Consider the following 22945-nt stretch of genomic DNA (forward strand, 5'->3'; position numbering starts at 1 on the left):
ACACTGTTATAATATCACTGACTATATTCCCTATGCTATGCTTCTTATCCCAGTGACCTACTCATTCCATAACTAGAAGCTATATCTCACATTTCTTTTCACCCATTTTGCCCATTCCTCCACCTTCCCCTTCCCTCTGGCAAATGTCAGTTTGTTCTCTATTTGTAGGTCTGCTTTTGCTTTGTTTGTTCATTCATTTGTTTTGGACCTGGAGGGTATTATGTAAGTGAAATAAATCAGACTGAGAAAGACAAATACCAAATGATTTCACTCAAATGTGGAATCAGGGAGCTTATGTCCTAACATGGGATGGTACAAGACAACTTCTCACCCCCTGTGCTTAAATGTGTTTTAGGTATGTAGAGGCATTAACTTCCCCAGCTCCCACTGCAGCTGGGCCAGTGGCAGAAGCTAAGAGCCACTTTCTTATTTTTGCTTTATAAATACCATTTTCTATTTGTGCCACAATAAGGAAAAGGTTGAAAAGCATTGGAGGTGGTAACAAGACACATACTAAATTACTATAATAAAAGGTAGACAGTGATGTGTCAAAAAAAAAAAAAAAGGATCAGATTATAAGGTAGATATTTGGAGGAGGCAGGCATTAAACCTAAAAATTCTAGGGGCACCTAGGTGGCTCAGTCCAACTCTTGATTTTGGCTTAGGTCATGTGTGAGATCAAGCCCTGCATCAGACTGTGTGCTGACAGTGCAGAGCCTACTTGGGATTCTGTCTCTCTCTCGCTTTCTCTCTGCCCCTCCTCTGTTCTTTCTCTCTCTCGCTCTTAAAATAAATAAACTTTTAAAAAAGTAGTCTTATAAAAAATAAATAAAAATAAAAATTCTAGAAATATTGAGAGGGGTCACATTTGGGATGAACATGGAAAGATGAGTTGGACTTGGATGTGCAAAGAGGGAGGGGCGATTGGTGGAGAATACCTCCGGTGAAAGGCACAGTGTAGGACTGCGGAAAGGACTGGGATGAAGAATACTGAGGAGTTTAATTTGGTTAGAACACAGGATGTGTGAAGGGGAGTAATGAGAGACAGAAAGCAAGGTTGGGTCCATGCAGAATATGTGTCAATTTGCTTGTCTGTGTATCTACCGTGTGATATTAACTGACATTCATGATAATAATTAAGGTACCATAAAATTCAAGGTGCCTTGCAAATTACTGAAGTTTAAATAACATTTAATATGATTCTAATGCTAAGTATGTTTACTGAGTTTTCATTGCAAATGTAAATTTGCATCTTTGGAGGGTGAGTGAGTTGGATAGAGAGGGGTATGGCTATGAAGAATGAAAGTCAGTGAATAAAGCAAAAATTAGAGTCAAAATTACCCTTGAAAATTGTTTAAATTGCCCACAAGGTCCATTAAGCGTGGTTTTATGAATACTACCTTATGCAATAATTCTTGGGCACATCAAGTTTTGAGAATAATTAAGGTAATTTTAAAAGAACAAAAAGTGGGGTAGGGAAGTTTCTAGGCAGATGTCTGGGCATTTAAGATATTCTACATGTAAAATGATTATCAAATTTCTAAATGATGAATAGTTGATGAGGGAATTCCAGAGTTACTGTTTGCCTGCAGAGTTTACTCCTTTTGGTTTGATACAAGGTTTCCATAACTATAATACACATTATAGACTAGCCAACAGACTGGTGATGGTGGGGAGGGGGGGGGGCGGGGCAGGAGTGGCAGGTGACAGTAAAACAGACAGTAAAGTCACCTGGAACGAGGGATTTGAAAGTGCTCCAAACTCTGTTTCTTTTTTGTACATCTAGACACTTTCACCTCCCTCCCCTCTCTATCTTTTTCATGGCTTTTTATTTTATTTTCAAAGGGATGAAGGGCTTTAACAAGGGTAGAGATTACTGTTGCTAATTCACCACTATCTCAGAGAGGTAATAGAAATAATATTAAGAAGGTATAGATTTCCTTGTTTACTAAGAGGTTTTGTTTGTTTTATATCAAGACTTGCTAGCTCTTTATTTTCCTTTTTTATTATGGGATAACTTACATAAAGTACATAGATCTTAGATGTACAGCTTGATGAATTTTCACGTATGTAATCACACCGTGTCAATATATAGAACATTTCCAGTACTTCAGAAAGCTACTTTATGCCCTCTCCCAGTTAATGCCATCCCAAAGGTAACTACTATTATTTTATTTTTAAACTTTCTTTGTCTCAGTTCCAAATGACATTGGTATCATAAATGATATTGGAATGTAGAATGCACAAAGAAATAGAACGCATTCAAAACTGCAATAGATGTTTCAATAATTCATGGTTTGAGAAAAAACAAACAAAAAGAAAAACCAAAAAACAAAAAAACTTTTTTTTTTTTTTAACACCACGGACTAGGACATACCTATACTCATTTCTCCACAATTACAAATGGTATCTAAGAGCATCATGGCTTCCTCTGATTCACCAGTCTATAGAGTGAAAAACACAGCCACCAGGAGCTCTGCTGTGAGCATCTTCTCCTTTCTAGAAACCAGTCAGACTGAGGCTAGAATCCTAGTCCCAAACCCAAATTCCTGGGAAAGGTATCTTACTGCTCCAGCTTGAGTCAGATGTCTGCTCCTAGAACAATTAACTATGGTCAGGGGCATGGGTTCAGGCTTGTACAAAATGGCTACCAGAGGCTTATAAGTGACAGCTTGTAGATCTGTGGGGGTGGGGTGGAGAGGCAGTTCCCAGAAAAGGACTGGGCTGGGAAGATAACCTCAGAAGTCTGTATTGTTGCCCTAAATCTGATTCTCAGGTTCTCCATATACTTGCTCTATGATACTAAAAAAATGATTTCTTAGTTCATATCGTGAATATATATTACTTTCTTAGTCTTTTAAATGAACACAAAGAATTCCACACACTGTATGTTTAAATTTTTAGAGATTATAAATCAAACTAACAAGCTGTTAGATTAAAAAGCTTTATCCTGCTACCTTGACACACCTATGTTCTAGCAAACATACATAAAATAACCCATAAATTTCAAATATAGAATCCTTGAATGCCACATCTCCCTACCCTGGTTGAGGTTGGTTTTCAGGACTTATTTTGTTTTGAACGACGTTTACTTCAAAAGATCTTGTTTAATTGACCCTTGCTGGAAAAACATTTTCCCATGGCATTGCTTAATACTTTAATATTTCTCCTTAGAATTAAAATTTTATAAGCCTTTCATTCCTAGAGTAAAGCAAACAAACATCAGAATTCATTATACCCACAAAAATCTCTAAATTGCTTAGATTTTTTTTTGTTCTAGTTTAGTTCAAGGCTTTCTCACTGGCCCCTAATCTTCCTTTGTCTACAAATTCTACCTCTACACCCACTCCTCTGGAAGACGGTAAGACCTGAGTTTCCTGAGCTGTGGCTTGAACATCCTTTATGTCTTCTAAGGAAATTATCAGCGGATACATTCTAAACAAGTCATCTGAACACTCACAAACACATAAAAGAGGCGGGGTCTGGAAGTCAGAGCATGTGACCCGGACAGGCTTCAAAGCCAGCCATCTGCGTGGTCATTGGTAGCAGCTGGTAACTGGAAGAGCTTGAGAGGGTAATTGGGAAACGAAGTTGGGCGTCCCAGCTCTGCCACTAACTGGCTGAACTGGAATTGAGTCACTCAAAACTCTTTAACCTCAGCGTCATATCTGTGAAATTGGGATAAGGATCGCCACCAGCTTTGGGGGGGAAGGGAATCACAACTTGTCTGAGCTTCAATTTCTGTGCCTGTTACAGTTTTTTTAAGACCGTGTCCTGTCCACCTCACAGGGGTTTGGGGGATGAGTGGGAGAAGGCACAACCTTTCGGAGGAGCTTCAGTTTCTACATGTGTAAAAAGCTTAGAACACACGGCTAGCCCACCAAAATCCGTGTTAAAACAGGAAAATGGACGGAAAAACTTTGCAAAATGTAGAAGGTATGAATTATCTCGTACTGATAACACAACAAACAGACCTAAAAAAACGACTGTGGGTCTCTTTCGTATCGGCTCCAATGTTACAACCCCCAATGTAAACCAAGACCACTCTTTTAAATCATTCCTGCGGCTGGGAGCAGCTACAGAGACCTTGCCACGCCCCACTGCGCCCAAAAGGGCCGGGAGGGGGCGTGGCCCAGCCCAGCCAGCCCATCACGACGCCCCGCCCCGTCGCGTCCGCGCCTGCGCCGTGCACACCAACCGGCCTCGAGCGCCCCGGCGGGAGGTAAGGGGTTTGCGGGAGGCTGCTTCGGGGGCGTCAGGCCCTGACCGGCTGGGCGCTGAACCCGCGCGCGCGCGAGAGGCGCCGGGTGGGAAGCCCGGCATCAGGTCCGGAGTGCGAGCGCTTTGGGGGTCCTCCTGGCTCCACGAAGTGGCGGTTTCGTTTTTGGAAGCTCTCTTCGAAGCGGGTGTTGGGAGGCGGCCGACAGGGCGAGCTTGGCGGCCTCCCGGGGTCGCGGGGTGGGAAAGTTTCCTGCGCCTGATCTGCCCGTGACGCAGTGTGGGCCCTAGGTCGTCAGGGTCGCAGGGTCGCCGGCGCCTTGGTCCCGAGACCGCTCGTGCATCCGTTCCCAGGTGGCGGCGTCTGGTGTTTGTGGCCCAGGGGTGCCGGGGGCGACACAGCGAGCGAGAGGCGACTCCAGGCTCGGGGGCAATGAGGGGAGGACTGGGGAGCCAGAAATCGGAGGCTCCTGTCAGCCACATCGGAAGGTGGTTCTGGAAGGTCCCGCATCTCACTCCCTCCTTTATAAATTCAGAATCAGAGGGCTTAGAGAAGAGACCATATGGGAGGACTTGGGGCCATGACTTTTCTTTCCCAAGTCAGTGCCCCGTCTCGGGGGGACGTGCCTGAGAACATTCGGGGCCACCAGTGGGAAGACCTGTGGGATCTCTAGGACGGTGTTCATCATCGCTTTTGGGGGCGGAAGGTTGCCGGCAGTTTTGGAGTTTTTTTGATAATTGGGGCTGTTTCACTTTTAAATAACCTCTTAAGTAATTTAGTGAACCTCCCAGTACTTTTTCCTCACGGGAAACCTGAGTGTTAAGGGTACGCAGGTAGTAATAGTTGTAAGCACCCAAGGATCGGTTGCAGAGCACCTGGCACCCCCGCCTCCACGAGTATTAGGGCAGCTCTTGACTTATAAATGTCAGTTGGCCCATGTGAAACATCAGTTAATACATTTTTTAAAAAGTCTATTTATTTTGAAATAATTTTACAATTACAGAGAAGTTTCAAAAGAATAGAGTTTTCAGGGCGCCTGGGTGGCTCAGTCAGTTGAGCCTCAGGTCGTGGTCTCAGGGTTAGCGAGTTCGAGCCCTCGCATGGGGCTCTCTGCTGTTAGCACAGAGCCAGCTTAGGATCCTTTGTCCCTCTACCCCCACCCCACCTCTCTGCACCTACCCGGCTTGTGCTCTCTCAAAAAAAATTTTTTTTTAAATAAAAAAAAAAGTTCTTTACAGCTTTTTTTTTTAAAAAGTTAACACCTTATATAATTATAGTACAGTAATCAAAATTTTAAAAGTTATCATTAGTACAGTTCTATTAACCAAACTACCACTTTTTTTTTTTTCCAGATTTCATAATTTTTTTATCCTAATGGACTTTGTTTCTGTTCTGGGATCCAATATAAGATCCCACATTGCTTTTACTTTTTTTTTTTCAATGTATGAAGTTTATTGTCAAATTGGTTTCCATACAACACCCAGTGCTCATCCCAAAAGGTGCCCTCCTCAATACCCATCACCCACCCCCCCATCAACCCTCAATTTACTCTCAGTTTTTAAGAGTCTCTTATGCTTTGGCTCTCTCCCACTCTAACCCCTTTTTTTCTTTTCCCTTCCCCTCCCCCATGGGTTTCTGTTAAGTTTCTCAGGATCCACATTGCTTTTAATCGGAGTGGCTCATTAGTCTTTTCTTGTTTTTCCCCATCTTGATACTTTTGAAAAATCCTGGTCAGTTATTTTGTAGAGTGTCCCTCAATTGAATTTTGTCTGATATATTCTTATGATTAGATTACAGCTGTGCATTTTTTGTTGATGCCGCGGAAGTGGATGTACCTTCTCAGTTCCTCATATGAGAGGTTCATGTTATGAGACACTGCTTTTGATATTATTGATCACTTGGTTAAGATGGTGACTGCTATGATTCTCTAATGTAAATTTACTACTTTTCCCTTGTAATGGGAGAGTTTCTAAACTATGCAGGTATCTTGTTTCTCCTCAGACTTTTCACTTGCTGACTTTACCATCCATTGATGGAAGTTGCCTTCATTGATTATTACTGTGATTTTTTTAAAGCGTTTTTAAAAATATTTACTTATTTTTGAGAGAGAGAGAGAGACAGAGTATGAGCAGGGGAGGGGCAGAGAGAATGGGAGACACAGAATCGGAAGCAGGATCCAGGCTCTGAGCTGTCAGCACAGAGCCCGACGTGGGGCTGAAACTCACAAACTGCGAGATCATGACCTAAGCTGAAGTCGGATGCTCAACCAACTGAGCTGCCCAGGCGCCCCTATTCTTTCTTTGACAGACATGTGTCTTTCATGTTCTACAAAATATTCTCTTCTTTGTTCAGTCCTAGTATACACATCAAGGATTTTCAGGATTTCTTACTCATACTCCTATAAAAAAACAAATTTACTGATTAGCATACAGTATAGTTGTGTGTAGTTCTTTTTGTCTTCAGCCTTTTAGTATCCTCTTAAAATATATTTTTCCATGGGCAGCTGGGTAGCTCAGTTGGTTAAGCATCTGACTCTTGATTTCTGCTCAGGTCATGATCTCATGGTTTGTGGGATCGAGCACTGCGTAAGGCTCTGCACTGGCAGCACAGAGCCTGCTTGGGATTCTCTCTCTCTCTCTCTCTCTCTCTCTCTCTCTCTGTCTTAAATAAATAAAAACTTTAAAAAAACTGTTGTCCAGTTACCTAGATTATTTTCTTCCCCCAATTCTTTCAGTGTGGTTATGCTATTCGTTGGTAATAGTTTTGTTTTTTTATAGCATGTGTTCCATTTTGTGTTCCTCCACATTTTGTGTTCTTTTTTTAATTTTCAAAGTTTCATTCTTTGTAGTGTATAGTTCTGTGAACTTTGACAAATGCATATAATTATATATCTACCACCACCTTCATGATACAGAACAATTCTATCACCCCAAATATTTCATTACATTTTTAAAAAAATGTTACAAGGAAATCAACTGTACAGAAGTTTAGGAGGTTAGGCATTTTTGTGTGTTTTGTCTCTTTTATAGGCATATTTTACACAGTTGTGATGTTAATGTAAATGTATTTTTTATTTTTGTGGCTTAATTATATTGGAAATACGTTCCAATTTTTTAAATGTATTTTTAATGTTTATTGTTTGTTTATTTTTGAGAGAGAGAGAGCGAGCCATGTATGATCAAGGGAAGGGCAGAGAGGGAGACAGAGGATCTGAAGTGGGCTCCATGTTGACAGGAGAGAGCCTGATGTGGGGCTGAACCCACAGAACTGCAAGATCATGACCTGAGCCAAAGTCAGACACCCAACTAACTGAGCCACCCAAACATCCCGCGTGTTTACTTTTGAGAGAGAGAGAGAGAGCAAGCCGGGGAGGGGCAGGGAGGAGGGAGGTACGGAGGATGCCAAGTGGGCTCTATGCTGACAGCAGAGAGCCAGATGTTGGACTTGAACTCATGAACTGTGAGATCATCAAGAAATGCTGAAATACACTTTTACCTATTATTCAATTATATTTTAAAACCACATTTTGGGGGTACCTGGCTGGCTTAGTTGGTAGAGCCTGTGACTCTTGATCTCGGGGTTGTGAGTTTGAGCCCCACATTGAGCGTAGAGATGAAATAAAAATAAAAAATAAATAAACCCACATTTTGTATATTGGATGAAGACCTTCCTTTAACAGCTTACAAAGATTATTTGAGCTATTTTATGATTGGAGCCACTGCTGGACAAATTTCTGTTTTAATAACATCATGATTTATGCAATTATTTGAATGTTATACAGTAAAACCTTGGATTGCAAGTAACTTGGTCTGCGAGTGTTCTGTAAGATGAGCAAACATTTCTAACAAATGTTGACTTGATAAATGATTGGTGTTTTGCCATAGGAGTAGTACTTCTACATGGTGCCGAATGTCACATGATCACAACTGAGCCAATGTTTCTTGAAATTTGCTTTGATAGGAGTGCTTTGGACTCCAAGCATGTTTCTGGAATGCATTATGCTTGCAAACCAAGTTTATACTGTATTCTCATTTTAGTGTTATATAAGCATTTTATTATAATTTTATAAAAATGGAAATGGTGGCGAGAAGGAAAAAAAGACTGGCCAGAGGGAGACCAAGAGTTAGAAAAGTCTCTTGGGAGGTTCTTGGGGCAGAATGTCTTCCCTGATAGATGGCTTTAATGAGGCACCAGATTTTCCTTGGACACAGAAAGCTGAGGGTAGAATCATGCACAACTCTAACCTGGAAATATCACTTTGGGAACTGAAAAAAAAATCATAGCATCGGGGAACAGTGCAAACAAGTCAAATATTTAATAATTAGGGTTGTTATGTACACCATAAGCTGGTTAGTGGAAGGGAAAGCAGAAACATTAGAGTTTTGTATCAAATGATACATAAATTTTAGAGGCAGGTGGAATATAAAAGAACATCTAGACAGAGGGAGCATCACTGCAATGCCAAAAGTAGAGGTTGGGTGATAATACTTAGATTGGGTGTATCTACTTATGAACATTGTATTTTTTTGTTCAAATAATAGGGAACTATTGGAAGTTTTTGTTCAGAGGAGTGGCATGTTGCAGTTGGTGTTTGAGTTCTATTAATTGGTGGTAGTCTGAGGAAAAACCTGGAAGAGGGGAAAGAGTCTAAAGGCAGGCCAATTAAGACACTTGTAAGGTGCTATGCATATTGCATTGTTGGAGTGATGGAACTAGAAATGGTGAAGAAGAGACGTGAAAAAATATTTTATTCCATCACCATATATTGAGTATCAGGTATGGTAAGAAAATAGGAATGGTGGTAGATGTAAAGATTTCTTCCTATAGTATATAATCTGCATGGTAGAAAAAAACACAAGCAATGTGATAAACTGGGAACATTGTGAGACAAATAATTGATAATTTATGAGTCTATTATATGTTAAATATAATAAGAAAAAGACATCCCCTGTAGTAAAATAGATACATAGCACTAGTAGGCAATTCATAAGAGTGCAAATGGCTAATAAATGAATCCTACCATTTTTGAATGTCTAAGGAGAACCATACCATGTATTGGTGGGAATATGGATAAATGGGCATTTTGATATGTTGCTAATGGGAATGTAAATAGGCACAACCTTTGGGACATGTGGTATCAAAACTTAAAAAAAATTTGTGCACATATTCTATTTCTAGTTATTTTGAAGAACCATCATAGATGGTAGTATGGATTTATGTGTAAGAAGGGTACATATGCTGTAGTGTAGTTTACAATAGTGGAAAATTGGAACAACCTAAATAGCCAGCAACAGATGATTAAATTATGGAGCATCTATGGAATTAACACTATGCTTCTATAAAAGATGCATTATAGAAAAATAATAATTTACATGCAAAGATTTTTATTATTCAAAATAAACCCTTTTTTCTTTCATTCATTCATTTATCCACCCAGTAACAGTATACTTTATTATAATCATAGCTTCTCACCATTCATCTCCTTTGGGTTTATTATTAAAGTGTGCCTTTTAGTAGTTCTTTTTTAAAAAAAAAATTATTTTTTTATTTTGAGAGAGTGAGTGAGCGAGGAAGGGGCAAATTTTTTTTTTTTTTAATTTATGCTTCTTGGGGCTTATGTACATTTTCAGTTTGAGGTCTTGCATCTTAATTCTCAACATATTCTCTCTTTTTGTTTTCTTTCAGCATATTCGCTTTGAATAATATTTTTACCACTTTCTTTATTTTTCCTTTATGGGACTCCTATTTGTTACTGAGCTTCTCATTTTATCTTTTATGTTTTCCATCTCTTTATTCCTCTGATATCTTCCAATCAATAATTCTCTCTTCAGCTACATAGTTTACTATTTAACCTAATTTTAGGTTTTTATTTTTCAAATTTGTACTTGGTTTTTCAGGTTAGCCTGATATCTCATAGTATTACCTAACTTGTAAAAATATTTTATTCCTTCCTTTGTATCTTTGAATATTTTTAACTGTACCTATTTTAATTTTCTTTAAAAAAAAATGTAATGTTTATTTTGAGAAAGAGAGAGCAAGAGAGCGGGGGCGGGACAGAAAGAGGGAGACAGAGTATCCGAAGCAGGCTTTGTGCAGTGAGTGCAGAGCCCGATGTGGGGTTCAAACTGTTGAACTGTGAGATCATGACCTGAGCTGAAATCAGGAGTGGGCTACTTAACTGACTGAGCCACCCAGATGCCCTTTAATTTTCTTTTTAGATTATTATGTCTAGTCCCTTAGCTATGAATTTTCCTGTTGGCTCTGTGGACTCTTGGCAATGAACTTATCCGTATATCTCCATTTCCTACTTAACTACTGTAGCTGTTGAACTCTCTTTATTTTTGATGTGTGGAGATTTTCCATTTTTTGCTTTCAAGCTTAAACATAAAAACCAAGTTACTAAGTCGATGAGATAGTCTATGTAACCAACACTTCAGGATTTTCAACTGTGAAGGAAAGGAGAGAAACAACATTATTTATAGTTCTTAATGCTTCTGGAGTGATCTCTTTTTTTTTTTTAATATCATAAAACAATGGACTCTGTCCTCTGAAATAAGTAAAAAATACATTAATAATTATTCATAAAGATTCAGGGACTCCATAAAGTATATTTGGGAACCTCTGTCCATAATGGACCCTGGTTTAAGACACCTTAACCCATTGGGATTAACATAGCTTAAAATTTTTTTAAATTTAGGAGAGGTTGTGGGCTAATGAGACGGCATGAAAGCAAGGTTGCACAACAGTGGTTCTCAAGTTTAGTTAAGCTGTGGAGTCCTTTACTGATGTAAAATCTAATTAGCTCAAATTTATGAAATATATATAAGTAAATTTTCTCCAGTTGAAGCAGGCATGGGATCCTGGAGCCTGCTCACTTGCCAGCCTCTGCCCTCACCTATCCTGGGGCCAAAAGTATACCCTGTGACATTCTGCAACACTGGTAGAAGACTACTGGTGAATTAGAAAGAACATTTGATAGTACTCTCAGGAATTCTTTCTTATTCCACCTCTGTTACTGGTTATTTGTATTGGTTGTAGACAATGCTCATCATTGTCTACATTGTAAGAAAGGGAAGAGGCAGTTTAAAGGATTTCAATGAAAAAAGAGTTGCATATGATGTTATATTTAAAGTCTGTAGTTACATAGTTACATTATGATGAGGTTAGAAATGGAGTTTGGGGGCCCCTGGGTGGCTCAGTTGGTTAAGGCTGACTCTTGATTTTGGCCTAGGTCATGACTCTTGATTTTTGGCCCCACTCTCTCTCTTAGAATAAGTAAATAAACAAACATTTTTTTAAAAAAAGAAATGAAGTTTGATACAAGCAGAAATGTTATGATTTTTTTTCGAATTTTGCCATTTGACATCTTTTTTTAAAAAGGTTAGTCTTGTGCAAGATATACTGGGAAATGAAAACTTGGCAATAAATTCATAGCTTTTTTTAAAAAAAGGTATTTAAGCATATACATTCTTATATGGAAAAAAACAGACATCAAAATGGAAAGAGGGGCACCTGGGTGGCTCAGTCGGTTCAGTGTCCGATCTCGGCTCAGGTCACAATCTCACACTCCGTGAGTTTGAGCCCCACGTTGGGCTCTGTGCTGACAGCTCGGAGCCTGGAGCCTGCTTCAGATTCTGTGTCTCCCTCTCTCTCTGCCCCTCCCCTGCTCATGCTCTGTCTCTCTGTCTCAAAAATAAATGAAAACATTAAAAAATAAAAAAATGGAAAGAACGGGAGAAAGAAAATGGAAAGCTTAGTTAACTGTGGGTGAGGAGATGATTGATTTTATTTTATTTAAAATTTTTAAAAAATCTTTATGTATTTTTGAGAGACAGAGCATGAGCAGGGGAAGGGCAGAGAGAGGGAGACACAGAACCTGAGGCAGGCTCCAGGCTCTGAGTTGTCAGCACAGAGCCCGACGCGGGCTTGAACCCATGAACTGCAAGATCATGACCTGAGCTAAAGTCAGATGCTTAACTGAGCCACCCAGGCACCCCTGATTGATTTTACTTTATTCTCTTTTTTGTATTTTCTTTTTTCTTTTTCATATTCTCTTAAAGTGAATATACATTACTTTCGTGGAGAGAAAAGAGTTTCAAAATAAAAATTTTTTTAAGTTTATTTATTTTGAAGAGAGAGAAAGAGAGCATGAACAGGGGAGGGGCAGAGAGAGACGCAGAGCAAGAATCCCAAGCAGGCTCTATGCTGTCAGCGCACAGCCCAGTGCAGGGCTTGATCTCACGAACTGTGACATTATGACTTGAATTGAAATCAAGAGTTGGTCACTGAACCAACTGAGCTACCCAGGTGCCCCTAAAATAAAAGATTTCTTCAAGAAAAAACAAGTCATTCAAGTTCAGAACTAAGTTGAATATATGTTTAGAATAAATCATAAAATTACCTAGTTGTTGGCTTTTGAAAATAATAGAAACCGATTAAAAACATTCTTAAATATTTGCCTTTTAGGTTTTTCCATGTGAGTGGGGAAGACAGTTGCTGCAAGCAGAAGTGACATAACATTTTTCTAGAATGTCTGAAGATGAAGAAAAAGTGAAATTACGCCGTCTTGAACCAGCTATCCAGAAATTCATTAAGATAGTAATCCCAACAGACCTGGAGAGGCTAAGAAAACACCAGATAAATATTGAAAAGGTGAGTTTTTTCGTTTTCTGCCACGAGAAACAGTTACATATTCTGATTTATACTTGTGCATTTCAGCGAAATTTAGAATATTAGATAAGAGGCTTTGCTAAAATATCCATCTCCTGTTGATTTAACAATATTCATTTTTTCATCTGGGTTTTGTTTTACAAATATACCTCTCATATTCTTCATTTTTTAGGGAGGAATATTAGAATAGAAACTATGCCTTTTAAGTTGTACATGCTGACATATTAAGTAGTTAATAATTAACATACAAATCGTTTGATAGTGTACCATAATGTAAAGGCAGTGAACTTTGGCTAAGGGGCCTGCCTTAATTTCATTCGCCTCATGGCAAGTTTTTTGAACTTTGGGGTCTATCAGTAACTCCTATCCTCTTTAGGTGCATGTAGCATAAAGAGGTAAATCATTGTGTGATATGAGGGAATTTCCCAAATTGACTTCTTCCCATTGAGGAAAGCCCCAAATTAAGAAATAGCACCTACAGATCAGTTTAGGAAATAGGTAGAGGGAAGCACTAGTCTCAGGGACTGTGGCGAAGGTTGCATAGAACCTGGACAGGTCAGTGTCTGATGGAATAGTTGTGGCATTCATGGGAGCATCAGGTTTACTGAGTACTGAGCATTGATTTGGCAGTTTATTTGGTTTCATTTGCTAGAGGACAGGTCAGTGGGATTTGCTCCTTAAAAATGATCTCTCCCAGTGTAAATTTTTTTATTTTTAATTTTTATTTTTTAACTTATCTTTTTAATTTGTTTTCTAATGTTTATTTTTGAGAGAGAGAGAGAGACAGACAGAGCACGAGCGGGGGAGGGCCAAAGAGAGAGGGAGGCACAGAATCCGAAGCAGGCTCCAGGCTCTGAGCTGTCAGCACACAGCCGGATATGAGTCTGGAATCCACGAACCACAAGATCATGACCTGAGCCAAAGTTGGATGCTTAACCAACTGAGCCACCCAGGTGCCCTTATTTATTTATTTTTTTGAATGTTTTTTTTTTTGAGAGACAGACAGCAGGGGAGGAGCAGAGAGAGAAGGGGACAGAGGATCTGAAGTGGGCCCTGCACTGACAGCACAGAGCCCTGTGTGGGGTTTCAACTCACCAACTGTGAAATGATGACCTGAGCCGAAGTCCGTAGCTCAACTGACTGAGCCACCCAGGTGCCCCTCCCCCACTACGCATTTTAAGCTGTGTCACTTTGTGTTAATTTTTTGTGGTGGGGAGTGGTGTGGAAGTGGTCATTAAGCCTTTCAGTGTAAACAATATTTATCACCCTCACCTGAGCACATTATACAACTAAGAAGAGTGTCAGTTTTTTTCCCCAGTAGATACCATCTGTCTTCCTAGTATTTACATCTTTTTAAAAAGTATAGACAATAAGTGCCAAGAATATTAAGATGGAAATTTCAATGCAAATATGAAGCTATCTAGAATTCAAGATTAGTATTTTGTCATCTTTTAATTTCTTTATCTGTAAACAATAAGTACTGTGACTTTTTAGGGTGGAGGAGTTTTCTGGTAAACTGGTTATTCTTGTTATGAGCAAAAACAAATTATAGGGTTCCATGCTTTCATTAATGAAGAGGGCTCATTGTTTTTTTCTTTTTAATTTTTTTTTAAGTTTATATATTTATTTTGAGAGAGAGAGACAGCATGAGCAGGGGAGGGGCAGAGACAGAGACAGACAGAGAGAGAGAATCTCAAGTAGGCTCCTCACTGCCAGCGCAGAGCCTGATTCAGGGCTTGAACCCACGAAACTGTGAGGTCATGACCTGAGCAGAAACCAAGAGTCCGACACTTAACCGACTGAGCCACCCAGGCGCCTTGAGGAGAGCTCATTCTTTTAGCACTATAATAATATAGAAGTAGGGTTGTTTACTTTTGATTGATCATACCTGGGAGGGAGGTTGATAAGGTGTGTTTTAAAGTCCTGAGCTCATATCAAAGTGCTCAGTTACAAAGACGACAAGAATTTAGCAGATAAGTTGATTCTGAAAGGCAGAAATAGGTGGACTGTTGTCTTATGTTACCTTTGAGGTTCGGCGTGTCTTTCATTTCCCTTTTCTTATACTTATTCTGTATGAAAGTGCCTGCCATCATTCCCTCAGGTCCTAGCCACATGTACCACCCAGTGAGTCATCAATGGAAAAGCCAGAACCCTGGGAACAAGGGAGGTAGGGATAGGAAGGATTTATTAGCGGTTTGATTAGTTGTGCCAGACTTCCTAAGAAAATTATTCCAGAGGTATATTCCTCTTTGTCTACCATAACATTTTTACTTTAGCATTTTGTGAAATCTTTACTTAACGTGAAAGTTTTAGACAATGTTGGAATAATTATAATTCACGGTGTAGGGGATATCTGCAGCTAAGCAAACTCCTACTGATCTGTGTTTTATTCTATGTTCTTGATCATAATACTGTCTCTAGGATTTCTAGTTTTGCACGAAAGTGATGTGTGTGTGTGTGTGTGTGTGTCTGTGTATGATTGAATAGCATATTTTAATAGTTTATGGCAACGTAAAAACATTTAAAAGCTGCAATGTTCACCATGGACAAAAGAGTTAAGAGCTAGGTTTGGGCTCCAGGTGTGTGACAGTGCCTTATTTTAAAAAAGGCATATTCTTCCTGGGGGAACGGTGTAGACAGATCACATATTTATTATGTTAGCCATCCGTCATCCAGTATGAATTTAAAAGAAGAAAGTCACACTGAAGGGAAATTGAAGGTCAGCCTTAGTGGAGTGACGCTGCAACACCCGAACACAATGGGTGCAGTGTGCCGTGGCACCTGTGACTCTGCCACGGGTCCTTCAGCACTACACTGTATTGCACGTGGTAGATGTGATTAGATTGTGATGCTGAAACCCGAAGTGTTAGCATCCAGCTTTCTTGGCTAACGTAAGATAGACCTAAGCACAGCGGATAGAAACAACATGATTATATGCTTGGGACATAATTTTCTTTGTTTCAGGTTGCAGGGTTGGGAGGAAACTTACTGCGTAGCACGTACTGTGTTAGTATATGGTTAAAGTACAAGTGGCAGAAAAGCCCCAAGTAGCGTATCACATCAGATAGGTGTTTTTCATTTTTGCTTTTATTTTGAACCTCTCACAGTTAGGGAGCACTCCAGGGCTGCAGTGGCAGCTCAGCCGTCATTAAAGACTCTGGCTCTTCTTATCTTGCTCTCGGATCCTCAGCTGGTTTCTATCTTGCATGTAAAATGGCAGCTCCAGCTTCAGCTATTACATCAGCTATTACGTTCCAGCTAAGATGAAATAAAGAGAATCATATTGTTGCTAACTGTGTTCTTTTTTCTGTCAGTTCCCTCTTTTTTTCTTTTAAAGAGAATCCTCCTGTTCTTGTTTCATGGATGCAGTATCATCCATGGTGGTATTATTATTACTATTTAAGTTTTATCTGCCTCTTTGTCTGTTTTTCCTGAGTTTCTTTGTTTTCTTCTTTTTAAACTTAATTCTTATCTTCTCCACAACTCACTCACTCTCTCCCTTTCTTTTCTGTGTCAGCCTGCAATATTATGGACTTTGCTTTCCTTGGCCAGCTGTTGATATTTAAGAGTGCTAATCAGAAGGTATTTGTGTGTGTAGCAGGGAGTAGGAAAGGTCTTGTAACTTGGAGGGGGAGCGAGTGAAAGATCGGTTTTCATGGGGAACTACCAGACACTCTTGTGCAATGTTGTCTTCTGTGGTGACCAGGGCAGTGTAGTTGCTTGGGCCTGCGGAGAGGGCATGTGGTAGATAGACTACCTGTTCCTTCCCTAAGCTTTGAACCAATCCTTCTGCCCTACCGTATACATCCTCCTGGCTGCCCGGTAGCTGGTACGTCTGGTTACCGGGCCTTTCGGTAGTAGTGATGTGCCCGTTGGCTTGTCACTCACTGCCTCTCCCACACCATTCACTCCTTCTGCAGCCTCATGTTTCGGCTTTCTCGGGTCTTCTGAGTCTGCAACATGTCTGTAATCTTTCGATTTTCTCAAATTTGGTTAAAATTTCATGTCCACTGATATCTTCTGTTATATTCTCATTATTCTTATGAATGTATACCTTTTAAAGTCCTTTATTGTCATTTTAGTTGGGTTTTAGAAAAGAGCAGAGATACATGCTTGTGTTCAATCTTCCAGGTTTAATGAGGAGGAAAATTATTAATTGCAAGAAATAAATATATGTTAGGTTTTCATAAGTGTTGGTGTTTGCTATTTCTTTTATTGGTAGCTCTGAAAAGTTCATAAAAAATTAGTTTTCTAATCCTGAAGAAGTTTACAGTGCAGTTAAGAAAATAGGAAATATTCAGAGAATAATAGGTGACATATAATTGTGAAAATGAGTGGCATGAACTGTTCTGGCAGTATGAAGCACAAACTACATGGTGCAAAATCAAACATTATCAGTCTCATTGATTTGTTATTTACTGATTTGTTTTGATTTGTTTTTAAACCTGTGATTACAACCAAAAATTTTCCATTTCTCTTTTTAATCTGAGAATGTTTATTTCAGTCTTTTAATCTCACCCCCACCCCCACCCCCTGCCCCATTTTTTTCTTCCTGACAGAACCTTGATTCAGTCTGTCTTCCTGTGCTTCAGAGTAGGAAATCTTCAGCACAGGTGGTGAATAATGTTTCTAATGGTAGTAATTACATTCTTGTCAGTGTGTGAATAGCAACTGTATCCTAGAGTTGTGGCTAATGAGACTGGAGGGAAAGCCTGTTTGGGATATGGAAACTTCTGGAAAAGATTTTCCTACTGGTAGAAAGATACACATGAGAGGAAACAGTTCTGCTTCTCCTGGCCTTGTGTCTCCCTGTTGTATCTGGAACAATAGCTAGTAGGGGACAAATCTGAGGACAAAAACTTTCTATTGAGAGTGGTAAAGAAGAAAGATAGGACTTAGGCAGTTGGTGAGCTTGTAAGCTTCTGAACTAAACTACCTTCTAGGCTGCTTCTGAGGGGAGATAATAAATGTCCTTATTAAAGCAATTTGAAATTTTTGAGTTTTCTGTTATTTGCAACCAAACACATCCTAATTGCTTCAAGTTACAGCATTGCTTTCACTGGTCTCTCTAGTGCTGCTGTGTAGATAGACAACAATGTTTTGTAAAAACAGCACAGTTCAAAAACGCTTGTCAGTAGTTCTCACAACTAAATTTTAAAGGATTTACTTCTTGTAATTTTTTTTCACACATACTAAATCACTTTAGCTTTTTCCGCTTCTCCAAAAATTTGCGATGATAGATTTTAATAATGTAATATAAGTTAGGTATAGCTTGTAGCAAGTAATAGGAAATCTGAACTATCTTACTCCTTATTTTTCTTTTTCTTTTTTTTTTGTTTTAACGTTTATTTATTTTTGAGACAGAGAGAGACACAGCACGAACGGGGGAGGGGCAGAGAGAGAGGGAGACACAGAATCGGAAGCAGGCTCCAGGCTGTGAGCCATCAGCCCAGAGCCCGACGCGGGGCTCGAACTCACGGACCGCGAGATCGTGACCTGAGCTGAAGTCGGACGCTTAACAGACTGAGCCAACCAGGCACCCCCATTTTTCTTAGAATTTTACTGGGTTGCCTGGGTGGCTCAGTTGGTTAAGCATCTGACTTCAGCTCAGGTCACGATCTCATGGTTCGTGGGCTAAGCCCCGTGTCGGGCCCTGTACTGACAACTCAGAGCCTGGAGCCTGTTTCGGATTGTGTCTCCCCACCCCTCTCTCTCTCTCTCTCTCTCTCTCTCTGCCCCTCCCCCGCTTGCACTCTGTCTCCACCTCCCTCAAAAATAAATAAACATTAACAAAATTTTTTAAAGAATTTTATTGTTATAAGAGATAAGGTCATTTAGTTCAACCTCCACCTAAGACACTAATCTCTTCTACAGCTTGCTTGACACGTGAGCAAATGGTAATAATGCATTAGGAGATTCACACTCCTGGGAGGTAGGCTTTGTGCTTTGTTTTGGGGGGTGTTATTTTTGATATTTTGTAGGCACAATGAATTATTTTTCACTATGGGGTAGATATCATTATTTATCTTCATTACATGAGTAATATTCAGTTTATGGCTTTCGATCATTGGGCTGTCTGCTAATATTATGCAGCATTTCTGTTACAGTGTTTGATATTTTCTGTGTTGACAATTATGTCACCTGTGAAGACAAACTATTTTATTTCTTCTTTCTCCGACTGTGTCCTTCCTTCCTGCACTGGCTAGGGCCTCTGGTGTGATGTTGAATAGGAGTGGTAAGATCAGACCTCCTTATTTTGTTCCCAGTATTAAGGAATGGCCTTTTACCACTAAGCATGATATTAACTGTAGCGTTTATGTAGATGCCTCTATCAGGTTGAGGACATTAACTTCTATTTTTAGTTTGGTGAGAGTTTTTATAATGAATAGACATTTGTCAAATGGTTGTCTTTACATCTACCATCTTGCTAGTTTTGTATGTTTGCCCCATCTGTTCTTTGTCCCCTTTTTCTTCTTTTACTCCCTTTTGGATTAATTGTATGTTTTTTTAGAAATTCCATTTTTCTCTTTTGTTAGCTTATTAGTTATACCTCTTTGTTTTTATTTCTGGGTTTTAGTGCTTGTTTTATAATTCAAAGTATCCATCTTTAACTTTTCACATTCTACCTTCAAATAATTATATATATGTGTGTATACACACACACACACACACACATATATATAAATCACTTCATGTAATTATAAGAACCTCATAACAATATACTTCTATTTCCTGTCTCATGATCTTTATAGTATTATTGTCATATATTTTGTTTCTGTATATATTATTAGCCCCACAATACATTGTTATTTTTGTTTTTAAACAGTTACCTTCCAAAGAGATTTTAGAAATAAGAAAAAATGTTTTATATTTACCTATATATTTACCATTTTCAGTGCTCATTACTTTGTGTAGAGCCAGGTTTCTCTCTGGTATCATTTTTCCATCAGCCTGAAGGACTTCCTTTTTATTGCAGTACAGGTCTGCTAGTGATGAACACTGTCAGTTTTTTTATGTTGGAAAAAAGGTCTTTTATTTTCCTTTCTTTTCTTTTTTTTTCCCTTTGTTTTTGAGAGAGAGAGACAGAGCGTGAGTGGGGGAGGGGCAGAGAGAGAGAGAGAGACAGACAGACAGACAGACAGACAGACACACAGCTGTCAGCACAGAGCCCCATGCAGGGCTCAAACTCATGAAATGTGAGATCATGACCTCAGCCAAAGTTGGATGCTCAACCAGCTGAGCCACCCAGGTGCCCCTATTTTGCTTTCATTAAAAAAAATATTTCTCTGGGTATAGAATTCCACGTTACGTTTTAGTTTGTTTTCAAGATGTTGCTCCGTTGTTTTCTGGCTTGCATTGTTTCTCAAAAGAAGTTTTCTGTCATTCTTGTCTTTTTTCGTTTGTACTTTATGTGCGTTTTGTCTGTGGCTGCTTTTATGACTTTTCTATCATTTTAAGAAATTTTATTGTCATGTGTATTATAGTTTTCTTCATTTTTCATATTTCTGGCATTTCTGGAGTTTCTCAGATCTTATGGATTTATAGTTTCTATCAAGTTTTGAAAAGCTTTGGTTATTCATTTTTCAAATATTTTTTCTGCCCTCTCTCTTTTCTCTTGGGAGTGCAATTACACGTATACTATGATGCTTTCAGTTGGCCCAAGACCTGCTGATGCCCTGTTCATTTATTGTCCATCTTTTTTCTTCCTGTGCTTTATTTTGGATTGTTTCTATTGCTATTCTTTTCTTTGCATTGTCTTATCTGCTATTAATCCCATCCATTGCATTTTTCATTTCAGATGACTTTTTTAACTCTAGGAATTAAATTTTTAAAAATATCTTTCATGTCTTAGTGTGCTCATATTTTCTTCTACTTTCTTGAACACAGGAACTACATAACTTTTTTTGTAGTTATTTGTATTAGTTAAAAACATTAAAATTTTTATTGCAGTGTAATTGACATACAATGTTATATTAGTTTCAGGTATGCTGCATATTGATTCAACAGTTTTATATGTTACTCAACACTCACCCTAAGTGTAACCACCATACAATGTTACCATACAATGTTATTATAATACTATTACAGTATTATTTACTATATTCCCTATGCTGTACTTTTCATCCCTATGACTTATTTATTTTATAACTGGGAGTTTGTACCTCTTAATCCTCTTTACCTATTTTGCCCCTTACCCTACCCCCTCTCCTCTGGCAACCACCAATTTGTTCTCTGTATTTATGAGTCTGTTTGTGCAGTTACTTTAATTGCCTGTTATTCATGGTAAATATCTTAATGCATTGCCTACTGGATATATGTTTTAGTAAAGGCTTGAGGGAATAATGTAAGAAGTTTTTGCTGTTTTATCCTAGAAACCCAATGCCTTGCACCATGGAAGTGTTTCATGAAATAGTGGGTGGAAAATATTAGCCAAAAAATGGGAGTAGGCTTAGAGATAAAAGGTAATGATAACCACCTGGACTGTTATAAGGAATTCCTCTGGTGTGAAAGTATTCTACAGCCCAAGCCCACATTTTTCTTTTGGCCCTGGAAGCAACGTTGCTTTCTCTCAGTTTCCCCTCTCTCTACTCATAAAGTATTATTATAATGAATTTTTTACGTGGTCATGAATATTTCATATATATGAACAGATAAACCCTAAAACTATAAAATTTTAAAACTGAAATAAATTTAGTGATGACTTAATTCAACCTGCTCTTTTTATAGAATAGTGAACTGAGGTCCAAGTTACTGATTTGCCCAAGTTTACAAACCTCACACAACTAGTCATTCTTTTGTTTTAAATATTCATTTATTTATTTTGAGAGAAAGAGATTGAGCATGTGCACACAGGGTAAGGGCAGAGAGAGAGGGAGAGAGAGAATCCCAGGCAGTCTCCATGCTTCAGTGCAGAGCCCAATGTGGGGCTCAGTCTCACGAATCATGAGATCATGACCTGAACTGAAATCAAGAGTCTGACTCTTAACCAACTGAGCCACCAAGGTGCCCTGTCATTTTTTTTTTTTTTAATTCACGTATGATTAATCTCCAGTGTTACATTAGTTTCAGTTGTACAAAATAAAGATTCAACAATTCTATACATTACTTGGTGTTCATCCCAGTAAATATACTCTTAATCCTCTTGACCTATTTCACCCATCCTCTGGAAACCACCAGTTTGTTCTCCATATTTAAGATTTTTTTTTTTTGTCTCTGTTTTTCTTTGTTTCGTTTCTTAAATTCCACATATGAGTGACATCATATGGTGTATGTCTTTCTCTGACTTATTTCACTTGGTATTATATCCTCTAGATCCATCCATGTCGTTGCTACTGGCAAGATTTTATTTTTATGGCTGAGTAATATTCCACTGTATATATACCACATCTTTATTCATTTATCTAATATCATAATTTCTAATATCCTTGTCTATTAATGTCATTATCTCTATCATATGAGTCTGTTTCCATTGATTCATTTTTCTTGCTCTTTTGTATGCATGGTAATTGTTTACTGGATGCCGGACATGATGAACTTTACCTTGTTGGATACTGAACATTTTAAACTTCAAGTATTTTTGAGCTTTAAGATGTGTGAGACACAGTTAGTTATTTGGGGGGCAGTTTGACCCTTTTGAGTCATTCTTTGAAGCTTTATCATGAAGGATTAAAATATTCTTTCTTCCGGGGTGAATTTTTCCCCATGAAGGGCAACACTTTGGAGTATCATACCCGATGTGCAGTTTATTGCAAGGTTTTCCCACTCCACTCTGACTTGGGGCTCACATGCACTGCTTCTGGCTGTGTGATCTCTGGAAATTAGTCCACCAAAGGAAAAGGAAACTTTTCAGTGGTTCTTTTTCTGACCTCAGGTAGTTTTCGTTGTGTGAATGTGCTGACTTATACTTGGCTGAAGACTCAAAAGGAGAACCCTGCAGGTCTCTGGAGCTGTCTCTCTCAGTGTAGTCATCTCCTCCCATTGCAACTGTCTCTTCACATGCAGCTCTCTCCTCTCTGATACTCTGGTCCATGAATTCTAGCAGCCATGGCCTCCAAA

The 22945-nt window shown here is 38.9% G+C and overlaps 1 protein-coding gene across 2 annotated transcripts in view; it reads left to right on the plus strand.

Moving 5' to 3' along the window:
* The first annotated feature begins 4175 nt into the window (after positions 1 to 4175).
* Positions 4176 to 22945, plus strand: part of STX17 (syntaxin 17) — a 73280-nt gene continuing 54510 nt past the window's right edge. For both annotated transcript variants that reach the window (XR_006196013.1, XM_042913678.1), the window contains exons 1-2: positions 4176 to 4222; positions 12686 to 12871. Coding sequence is in view for 1 of the 2 variants with exons in the window: in XM_042913678.1 (XP_042769612.1) it covers positions 12749 to 12871 (123 nt within the window). In the remaining variant the exon portion in view is untranslated. The remainder of the gene's footprint in view (positions 4223 to 12685; positions 12872 to 22945) is intronic.

Source organism: Panthera leo, chromosome D4, assembly GCF_018350215.1.
Source record: "Panthera leo isolate Ple1 chromosome D4, P.leo_Ple1_pat1.1, whole genome shotgun sequence".
Classification (NCBI taxonomy): domain Eukaryota; kingdom Metazoa; phylum Chordata; class Mammalia; order Carnivora; family Felidae; genus Panthera; species Panthera leo.